Source organism: Larus michahellis, chromosome 2 (assembly GCF_964199755.1).
Source record: "Larus michahellis chromosome 2, bLarMic1.1, whole genome shotgun sequence".
Classification (NCBI taxonomy): Eukaryota; Metazoa; Chordata; class Aves; order Charadriiformes; family Laridae; genus Larus; species Larus michahellis.
This window is the reverse complement of record NC_133897.1, coordinates 18,168,853-18,180,500: the sequence shown is the minus strand read 5'-3', so window position 1 is coordinate 18,180,500 and position 11,648 is coordinate 18,168,853. Positions and strand designations below refer to the sequence as shown.

The 11,648-nt window shown below is 39.5% G+C and overlaps 1 protein-coding gene across 3 annotated transcripts in view; it reads left to right on the top strand.

Moving 5' to 3' along the window:
• Positions 1-11,648, top strand: part of WAC (WW domain containing adaptor with coiled-coil) — a 66,424-nt gene that overhangs the window by 41,880 nt on the left and 12,896 nt on the right. For all 3 annotated transcript variants that reach the window (XM_074574375.1, XM_074574374.1, XM_074574376.1), the window contains 2 exons: positions 450-598; positions 5,656-5,774. In XM_074574375.1, the coding sequence (XP_074430476.1) occupies positions 450-598; positions 5,656-5,774 (268 nt within the window). The remainder of the gene's footprint in view (positions 1-449; positions 599-5,655; positions 5,775-11,648) is intronic.

The window sequence follows — 11,648 nt, the reverse complement described above, 5'->3', positions numbered from 1 at the left end:
ATGCAGTCATATTACTGAGTTGGTAAGCAGTATTATGCTATTGTTAATTTTTAACCAGTAATTAAAATGTGGGCAGGGGGCTGTTGGTAGATACCTGGAATGGGTGAATATGTTCATGCATTCTTTTGGTTAAATAGAATTCAACACTCTAAAATAGGAATCGCGAATGAAAATAATTTAGTCTCTCCATGTGTAAAAAGCAGTGCATAATAGCTTTTTTCTCTTTCCCCTTCTCAAGTTTTAGAAGTGGAGAGTTTAGGGAAAATAAAATTCTTTAGTTAGGATTGTCATTGAATGTTTGATTGTTCCATTTGTTCACCTCCCCAACAGTCTTGAGTATGTTCATATATTATCTAATACTGCATACTGCAAAGTATCAAAAGAAAATTTAATTCACATTTAAGATAGGATATGATTTTATTTAAAAAAAATATTTTTTTTCTTTACAGCTCAGCCATCTAATCAGTCTCCAATGTCTTTAACATCTGATGCCTCATCGCCAAGATCATATGTATCTCCAAGAATAAGCACGCCTCAGACTAACACCGTTCCGCTTAAACCTTTGATGACTACACCACCGGTATCATCGCAGCAGAAGGTAAGGTCCTTTTGATTTATGCCATATTGTAGTAAAAAAACATTATAGGTAATATTAAGTATTGCTGCTATATGTCCATGTGCTAGCAGTTATATATAGCGTGATAAAATATTTATGTTATCTTTCCCAATAGAAACAAAAACACTGGAAGCAACTACTTGGCTGTATTTTTGCAGTACAACTCTAGCACAGAATTCTAGTACACTTTTCTGTTTTTAAAGAAAATCTTGTGCTTGCTTCAGATGCTATCTGGAGACATTACCAAGAGATCAGTATTTTAACATTTAAATGGAAACAAAAACTTAGTCCAAAGGCAACAGCTGATATAGTTCTCTAGACTTCAGCCAATAAAAGATAGTTAGAATGCGAGAGAAATTCTTGGGGAACGTGGCTTCATGTAGTCTCAAATTTGGTTTAGAAATGTTTTAGGTATTTACAAGGTCAATAACATGATGTTCCTTTCCATCCCCCCCCCTTCACCCCCATTCATTCAAAATTCCTCAATTGTATCAGTGACTAGGAAATATTAATTGAAGCTAACAAATAAGCTCTCCTAAGGTTGTTCCTAAGGATGAAGTAGAAAACATAAAGTTGTCTTTTTTACCTTGTTTTGTTTGTATGATCCCTCTGGTGGGTCACTCTTCAGAGGGAGAAATGTCTTTTGCAGAATCTGAGCTCAGTATTCCATATCCTACAAGTGGCGATACTGAGGAATAAATACGGTTGAAGCTGAGAATATTTATTTATTTATTTCTAGAATTTCTCTGGCCAGCAGATCAGAGACTTTGTTGTGCGGTGTACAGGGAAGGGAAGTAGATGTAATTAGAGGCACTCGAGATGAACTTCCCATTTTCTTAAGAGTTTTTCTTTTTCCTTGTTTAAAGACTTGTGATTCATCTTGTAGAGCAAGGGTGCGAAGAGATCCTGGGTTAAAGGAGCTATTATGAAGGAGGATTTTGTTACTAAAGGAGACTGAAGGCAGGGCTATTGATTTGCACCCTCTGGTGGAAAGTAACCTTTTACATTCAAGATAGTTTTGTAGTCACAGGTAGAGCTGCAGGGCATAACACTCCTGTGCCTTCTAGGCAAGTTTAAAACAAAAAATAATTAACAGTTTACAGTGTTGTTTTGACTATGAAAAATGGAAGTTCGCTGAGGGGTATTTGGACCTCTCCTAGAGGTGTGCTTATGTCACGCAATGGGAACTTGTTCTGTCTCTTAATTTTACACATCTTTCTTTCAAGATTGAGACCCTCAGATTTCAACCCAGTCTTATCAGTATGTTGTTCAGTGTATGTAGTATCTTATCAGTGTAAGAAGCATGAGTCTAGACTGTGGGGTGAGACCAGTCTTGTTCGATACCCCCTCCCCCCAGATCCCTGTTCCCTCCCTACCCTTAGCTTAGCTAAAACATCTTTCTTTCAGTTTTCTACTTGGAAGAGAACCTCTGATGTCTTGCAGGCCTTAAAGGAATACTTTTGTCTTGAGGAGGATGGATTGCATTCCTCATTCTAGTCTAAATGCCTCATTTTTTTACACTTGAATTTTTTCATGGATACAAAGAAAACCAAGTGATTCTCCCAGTTTGTTGTGATTGACAATGATACAATGAATTGTGGAAGCCTCGTGTGTCTACTAATCCTGCTTGTCATCTTTGTTTCTGCCCTTGGAGTGCATCCTGAATCTATGGTCACCTCCCGTAGCTAGGTGACAAGTAATGAAATTATCAACTAGCAGACTTTTAAAACAAAGAAGGGAGATGTCTGGCACTTTCAAATCTTGGGATATGAAAAAGAATCTTTTTAAGTTGTTTACTGTCAGTAACTGGAAGTTGATCTGTTCTGGTCCCTACAACCCAGAGATCTGGATCTACTTTATGAATGAAGTTCTGATTATTGGGTAAATTATAAACATGGCAAAAGCTTTATCCTTTGGGATCATCTTTATCCACAGTGTTTTCTGAAAGAAAACTTGAAGGAAGGACATCTCAGCAGTGTATGGTTTGTTTTCTTTTTTCCCCCCCAATACATTTATCCTTGTTTTATAAACTTTACTTCTTTAGCAGTTATCATCCTGCCACAGATGTTTTCCCAGAACTGTGCAGAGAAACTTGAACACACTGCCTTTCACCCAGTAAAAAGGCTGGCGTTATACCTATGAAGTAGCCGCTGTGGTGATAAACTGAACCTTAAGAGAAAGTGAAGGCAAGGCAAGTGTTTTAAGTAGGGCCAGTCTGTCTTGGTAGACAACCTGTATGATTGAATATGGCTTTGGACACACAAGCCTCCCCTTGAGTTTTCAGAAGAGTCATAACTACAGCAAGGCTGCCACTCCTCAAAAAAAAAAAAAAACAACAAAAAAAGTGTTGGTTACTTTATGCTTTGTCTGATAGAGAATCTCCACTTATATGCAGGGCTCTGTGATTGCCTACAGTTAGTGACTTGGCATGCAGGATTTCACCTCTGGTAATTTAAAGGAGGGTATTGTGTGTTTTATTGATACGTATTTCGGTTCTTCTGAAAATGTTAATGTCTATGATGTGAAGCATTTTGAAATTACTATATTTTAATCCATCTTTCCTTGAGATTTCACCACAATGAGGTGAGATTGCACATCTGGTTTATTTTTGAAGCACATATAATGTGTTTGCAATCAAAGTGTTAAGTGTAGTAAATTTCTGAGTTACTCATTCTAAGCTATAATGTTTTTGCTTCAGAATGCCATTAATCCTGATGGACTGTTGTGCATTATTATATACATTATATTCACTTCCATCCCTCTGTGAGGAATTTGTAGCTCTTACTACACTGAGATATCCTAACCATAAGAGCTTTCTATTTTTTAGGTACGTCGTGTAGCTTCACAGATTAGCTAAACACAATTAGTAGTAATGCTTGACAGCAGGAGCTTTCCTTGGTTTTTATGTTCCTTAAATCTGGTGCTAACAATGGAGCTATGGAAAAGTTAACATGAATTTTTTGTGTGTTAGTCCCACAGGTAACACATTCTGGTTCAACATCAGATGCTTTCCCAGTTCAGTAGGGAAAGAACTTTCTTCACAGTTCTTGTTTTCGCATAATTCAATTTCCTAAAATGGGACTGAGATGAGAATTTAGGTGGCAAGAGCTCCAGTGTAAGCACATCTGTTTTAGTACTCCTTTGGGTATGTCACTCAGGTTAGCTTATCTAGTTCTAAGAGTTTGAGGTAAATTATGCATCATCAAGATGTGGTGCTGTGCCAGGACACACTGAGTTTCAGAGCACAAGCTCGTTGGCTTAGGGTGCCTCTGTGCAGCATGGACAAAGCTGAAGTGGCACCATGCAAGCAGAGCGCGGTGCCGGAGGCAGGTACTTGGGCTGGCTCTGGAAACAGCATAGTGCCATTTGCATAGTAGGGCCTTTTACTTAGGACTGCATGAACATACCTCTGCTGCTTTTAAATTCAAGCTGGTTATGTCTGCCTGGAGGTGTGCTATATGCACATGGCAGCTCAGCCGTCACAGGATCCAGGATCCTGGGCATCACGCTTTGCTATTTAGCTGTGCCTGTGTTGTATGGTTAGAAACTGTTCTGAATTTCTGCAAAATAACTGTGTAAAGCGTATGTTACACAGACCTGTCGAGCTCAGTGAGAATGTTGCTTACAGAATGACTATTTTTTAATTTATTTTTTTTTAGCCCTTATTATTTTTCTGTTCCTGGTACACTTACTTACCATCTTTGAAACATTTGGAAAATAGGTAATAGTTAAGAGGTTTTGTGGCTCATTTGTCTCACAAATACCTGTTTTTCTTTACAATCCATTTTTGGTCTTATTTTTACCAGCCAAGGAGCTGGTTAGTTTTACAGTTTGGATCTGCAAGGTGATTGTATAATCTCTGATGGACTTTCCATTTGAAATTGTATCTTCTGTTGAACAGCCTTGATAGTTGCTCTGTCTGCTCACAGGGTGAGCAAAATTTAGGCATTGATAGCAAAGTTCTCGCCCCCCTCAATTGTATAATTCTGTTGATTTAAACACACTGAGTGATCTTATTGTGATCTTGCTTTATCTTTCCAGAACCATGACCTTTTCATATGCTATTCAGACTTTTTTTTGGCCTTTGATGATAATTTTAAAAGGTGGCTTTCCCTCTCAGGCATATAAGTAGGTTTGAGATTACGTTAAGATTTCCGGTATATTTAAATAAATGAATTTATGTCTTGAGTTTACTTTCGCAGATACTGTCTAACTTGGCATCTGTGGTTTGTTTCGCAGGAGTCTGTTTCTGAAACTGAGGGAATTTCTGGAGGTTCAGATGACCACTAGTTAGTAATCTACACCAGCTTGATGTCAGCAAATGCCAGACAGGCTGCCTGATTTACGTTTTTTGTCTTTATGGATACCTAGAACCCTTTTTTCTTCCCTCTTTATTTCTTAAAATTCTTAGTTTGATTTTCCAGAGTGGGGGATAAATTTTGGAGCTGCTTCCTCTCTTGTACATACTTCAAAAGGGACAGGGGTATGCAGAGTACGGGGCAAAAAAAAGTATCTTGAACTCCATTTACTGTAACTTAGGTACTAGTGTATTCCCAGGCTTTTCATTTTCATCCTTTTGTAGTTCAGGAATTCACAGAAAAAAGACAGTGTATCTGGTGTCTTAATATCTTAAGTGTGAATGTGTACCACAGACGAAAAGCAAAAAGCTACTGGTGACTCTCATTTTGTTGGTATTACATTTTAGAACTGACAGTATAGTTAAAAAGGGGGAGTAGCAGATGATAAATATGCTTTAGATTTGTTTTTCCATTTCTCATAGAGGTGTTATGATACTGTTATGACCTAATTCTGCTCTTGGTATCTATCACAACTGTGGCACTGTAGATGATTTTTAAAAAAAACAAAACAAAAAAACCAAAAAAACCCGAACACCTTGTAAAGAATATAGAAATTCTGTCAACAAAAGACCTTGTATCAAAAAAAAACCCCACTGGTCTTGTAATTTCCATATTTTCCTCTGGTTTTTACACTTGATGTTTAATGTGGAGGAATTCTAATTGAAGTTTTGAACTTTCCAGGTTGCTACTCCAGGTGTTAAACAAGGACCAGCTTCACAGGCAGCACCTCAGCAGCCGGTAATAGCTGACAAGCAGGCAGGTCATGAACCTGCCTCTCCACGAAGTCTTCAGCGCTCAAGGTATATTGAGATACTTCTCTGTGCTGTCGTCTGGTTTTGCTCTGGGTTGAATGTATGTTGTATGTGTTGCAATTTGTGGATTCTTCTTTGGCCTATTAAACACGATTTAACTCTGCTGCTACTGAAAGGATGCAGCTAAGTATCTTTATTATAGAGCTAATGTCGTAGATTCTCCATTTTAGGACCACCACCAGAGTTCCATTCGCAGAAGCAAAATAGAAGAAATATTTCTGCCCCGTCACTCTGGAGTGAATTTTACAAGTGATTCCTTACATTTTGAATTCTGAGTTTGGAGATTTTGTTTCTTTCTGTGCAGTTATGGGTTTAAATGCTTTAACTCTGTGGTTTGCTTAGTGTTAGATGTTTGCGGTGTCATGCTGTAGTGTAATTTGACTTTTAAATTAGTAAGAACTTTTGTCTATCAGACAATTTTTCTGCTTTAATGAAAAAGATTAAATAATGAAGTAAGTTTCACAAATGCTTCTGGTTGGTCAGACTTCTTTGTCAGCATTGCAACCTCTTTAGCTGTTGCATGATAGGAGCATTTAGCCATGGATTTACAAGGTGGGTTTAGAATCTATATCTTGTCTGAAATTTTTCTTTTGAGAAGATGGGCTTTTCATTGCGTAGGATGCTCTGCACTTTATCATACTGGTTCCAGGGGCTGTAACCAAAGATTTGTCATAAGATCCTTCCTTCTGTGATGGAGTCATGGTCTGGAACTGTGGCAGGAGGAGATTGCAGGTTGACTTTTTTAAAAAGTGCATCATTGCAATGGATTCGTGTAAATTGTGTTGCACTTCTTAAAAGCTGGATTTTTAAAGTGATTGAATGAGGTCTGTGCTATAATACGAACAAACAAACAAAAAACCCAACACTCTTTCCTTGTCAGCATACCCGAAACTACATGGTGGTGCTTTCCAGATTATAAAATAGTGAGGTTGTTTTATCTGCCCTTCTGAGACTAATACTAAAGGGGACCTTCGATTATGTGTTATCGACGCACTAACTTATTATTGGATTTCCAAATCTGTGTTGCTTTTTGTTGTTTTGGTGAGGAGGGGGAGGTTACTTTGTGTTCAGGGTTTTTTGGGAGGGTGGGTTTTTTGTTTGTTTGCTTGGTGTGCTGTCCCGGTGACTGACTTTGCTGGAGACACTGTGATATTGATCAGTTTGAGGGTACAAACAGAAGGAAGTCAGAAGTTTTTGAGTCTCTTAATGTTGGCGATCATACAGACACTTCATTCTAGTCTTTGGCAGATGTCTAACCTACAACTCATTTTCCTCTATGGGTAGAATAAAGACATAGTATACCAGCTCCACTGTCTAGTAATTACGGATGGTGCTGTTTAAATCTTTCTGAATTACAGTACCAAAAATAAAACTATACTTGGCAACCAGCTAAACCTTTTAAACGAGGGGACTAGAACGTTTTATAAGTAGTGGTGAGGTTTTGGGGAATAGCTCTCAGTCACAGACCTTTTTGTCCTTTGCTGATCACCCATTCCCCATAGGAAATCTTGCTAAGGAAGATAGTCTTATTCTTGGAAACATTCACCGTGGGCTGGAGTCTGTGTGAAGTGATAGTGGTGGGAATTTGGCCTGCTAATCCATAGACCGTACAGTGTGTCCCCCCTCCCTTTGGGTATAGGACTTCCTACTCTAGCGTAACCCTTACCCACATCGAGTTCGCTTTTGGGATCTACTGGCCCTCTGCAAACCATTGCTCCGCTTGGTATCAGCATTTTCCTGGAGAAGGGAAGCTGAGTTGGGCCGGGATATGTACCACTGAGCAGAGGGGTCATACAGGTGGCACTGTCCCTATTTGAGGAGGAGGCACGGGAAGCAGTGTACAAAAAGGAAAGTGTGCAGCCTAGTATCAAAGATATTGTGACAATATTACTGTTGTTTAGTATCCTGTATCTCTCAAATTGTTACACGCTTGTGGCAGTGGTATATTGTGCATCGTGAGTTCGTGGATTTCTGTTTCTTTTGGAAGTGTCTCACTTGCAAAAAAAAAAAGGGGGGGGAATTAATGAGCAGGTGATTTGGAAAAAATTGTGCTACTGCTATTTTCTTCTGTTCGGTGCAGTGGAGCTGAATGAAGGATGGACCAGCTCAGATGTAGATGTACGCATCCACAAAAGAAGTTCTGTGTCTGGGCAGTATTTCTGAATCTATACAGAGTAGATTATTCCTTTGTAGGTGAAAGCAGTTAGGCGGATTGGGGACTGCTCCTGGGGTTAGCTCCCTTTACATTTTTTATGGGAATGAACAATAATTTAGCAACTTGAACTGTGGACCAGAGGCTCTATGAATTAAGGTTGCATTTTTCTACAGCTTAAATACAGATTCATTGTGCAGAAGTTAACCACAATTACGTTTCCTTTCTTTTACTATTACTAACGGTTTTAAGCAAATGGAGATAAAATTATTTTTTACTTTACTTGTTTGGGAGGAAGCACTGTCTAAAAAATACGTGAATAGCTATTGATAACTTTAAAGTTGTGAACATTTCAGCTGCCTAAGTTAGGAAATCAATGCAGTGTAGGCATACAGCGAGTCGTCTTGTAAGACATGATTCCAAAGACACGCCATGAATTATGGCTGCTTTAAAAATGGAGCTAAATGAGTGCTTCAATAATGAATAGTTTAATCAGGTTGCCAGTTTCTCTTTATTTCCAGAAAGGATTGGGAATATTTTTCATTTACCTTAGAAAATGCAGAACTACTGGAGGGGAAGGTGCTTCCTCGCATTTTTTGTAGATGTAAGATGTTGTAGTTTGTTGTAGTGTATTTCAGAACCATCCTGGTTTTGTGCTCTTGTGCAGATGTTTTTGCCTCTCTGGAAGAATTGCGTTACCTGTGTATAGTCAGTCTTTTAACTCATCCAGCAGCTAAGGCAGGTATTTGGCTTTATTGAAGCATTTGAAAATAGAGCAGCAGTTTGGAACTATCTGTCATTGCTGCATTCGTAGCTCCCCCTGCTGCTAACATAGCAGTGCTAGGATATTGTGTGACGGTATCTTTTATTCATAATTAAGATACAACTTTTTTGAGAAGATTTTTTGAGAAACCCACAGATATTTTTTTTTTTTTGAAATATTTCTGATGATTTTTACTGATGAAGTAGGAGTCAGAGAAGCCAGGTTGATAAATGGAGAGGAGGCAATTAATAACAGAACTTTGATTCTATTAGAACTAATAGATAAATAAGCATGGAAGGTGTTACCTCAATTCTACTTAGTTAAAAAATGTAGCCTTTCTCTGCACTGTCACTATGTTGATGCTGTATGAATACATACAAACATAGAATTTAGGTTGGAAGGGACTTCTAGTTGTGATCTAGTCCAAGTCACAACTCAAAGTAGGACCAGCAAGTTTGAATTGCTAAGGACATTGTTTAGGTGATTTTTTTTTTAACATCTCTGAGCATCTCCTAATGTTTGACCATCCTTATGGTGAAATGTTTTTGTTATATCTAATTACAATTTCCCTTGTTGCAACCTGTGTCTCTGCCTCTTGCCCTATCACTGCACATCGCTGGAAAAAGTCTGGCTGACTGCTTTCCTCACAGGTAGTTAAAAACAGTAGGAAGATCCTTCACTACCCTTACCTCAGCCTTCTCTCTTCCAGACTGAATAAACCCAGTTCTTTTAGCTTCTGCTGATAAGGCATGTGCTTCAGCCCCCTAGTCATTGGTGTGGTCCTCTGCCATATTCCTTTGGTGTGGCAGTTTAGTTTTTGTCTGGTTTTGGGCTTCCTACTGCGCAGTGCTCCAGGTACTGTGGACCTCGTAAGCTCTGAAGAGAGGGGAGGAATTGCTTTCTTCAGCCACGCTCTTGCTAATACAGCCCAGCGTGTGCTTGGACAGCTTTGTCACAGGGATACAGTGCTGACTCGCATTTAACTTGTCCACCAGGATCCTCAGGTCCTTTTCTGCAAAGCTGCTTTCTACCCACTAGCCTGTGCTGCTCCATGGGATTGTTCCAATATTGTTGCACGGGGTTATTCCACCCCAGGTGCAGGATTTTGCATTTGCCTTTTTTGAACTTGTTTCTCGTCTGCCCATTCAGGTCCTTCTGAATAACAACCTACCCTCCAGCATATTGACTGCTCCCCCCAAGTAGGTGTCACCTGTAAACTCACTGAAGGTGCGCTGTGTGCCACCGCCTAGGGTTTTAATAACAGTATTGCCCCCAGTATTAATCCGTGAAGAACAGCCCTAGTCATTGGCTTTTGATTGGTCTTTGTACTGCTGACTGCAACCTTTGAGCCCAGCAGTTCATTCAGTCTTCCAGCCACCTTTTACATGAAACACGGACTGGATAAGTGCACAGTTTGGCTAGAATACTGTGGGAGAGGATGTCACAGGCCTTGCTGAAGTCAAAGCACACAACATTGCTGCCTTCCAGTTATCCTCTGAGCCAGTCATCTCATTGTAGAAGTCAGTGAGGTTTGTTGGGCATAATTTCCCCTTGGTAAATCTATGCTGGGTCACTTCCCCCACCCCGCCCCCGCTTTTTAGTATTTCATGTAGCTGGAAACCCTTCCAGGAAGAGTTGCTCCATAACTTTCCCAGAGACTAAGGTCAACTGGCCTGTAGTTCACCAGGTTGTCATCCTTGTGTTTCTTCAAGATGGCTTTAATGTTTGCTTTTTTCCCCATCATCAGGAAACTTGCCTGCTCACCGTGCTGCTTCAGGATGATTACACTGGCCAGCTCCCTGTTTATCCTTGGGTGCATACCATCTGGTTGCATGGACATAGGTCCAGTTGGCTTAACTGTTCCTTAACTTCTTTCTCTGCTGTAGGTAATACTTGCACTGACTCTGATGATGTCCTTGGGTGGGTAGGAGGACTGAAGGCGGACCGTCCCCATAAAAACCCGGGCAAAAAAAAGTTGCCAGATATATCCTGGCTTTCTTCATGTCCTTTGTCTCTAGATCCTCTTGCCTTGTAGAGGGGCAACGCACATGTTCCTTGACCTTTCATTTGCTCCTGATGTACAGCCCTTGTTGCCTTTCACGTTCGTGGCTAGTTTCAACTCAGCTTCAAAATCTAAGTGCCATTTTTTTCCTAATCAACTGAACATTTTTACAGTTAAGTGTTTGCACTTGTAAGTGGTTTTGCAGTAGTTGACCCAATTACTGAAGAGAACACAGACCACAAAATCCAAAGAATACTTTTTACCCCAGTTACACCACATATTCCCTTTTGTGACTTCTGCTGCCTGAAATCAAAGGAATTTTATGTATCCAACTCCAAGAAAACTGCCTGCAAAAATCTTTCTGCATTTTTTTTTTAAATTCTGAGCTTTTAAACAAGTTTGGGGGTATTGAAAGGAATGAGGTTAAAGTCTTTGCTGCAGAGCAGTGTGCTGTACCTAATTTGTTGGCTGTTTGGAAACGTGCTGTAGTTCTTTGCAAGTGTGAGTGATTAGGATAAATGGCTGGGCATTGGACTGTAAAGATAGTTGCATTATGCCAGGATGTTTTTAGTTCTCAAAGGGGGTAGGTTATGTGAGGAATTAAGATTTCTTTTGAATTTGATTTTTCTTCATACTACTTTATATCACTTGCAGGCAAGTAGTAAGAAAGTTTTAAGAAATAGACTAGAAATTACTTCCTGTGTTGAAAAGCTGCTGCTGGTGGGAGAGTGATTGTAAATATAATCTTATGAGTAATGGCTAGGTACTTAAATAATTAATACTACTATTTCTCAGTATATGTAGTGCCAAAGAGCATTGTAACTGTGAGATACCGTCCCTGTTATGATCCTAGTGATGTTCTTTTGTCTTCCTCAAGCTTACTCCTTCCTTCGTTTTCCCTTACAAGGGTGGGAGGAGAGAGCAGCATGTCTCCATCCTGACCTG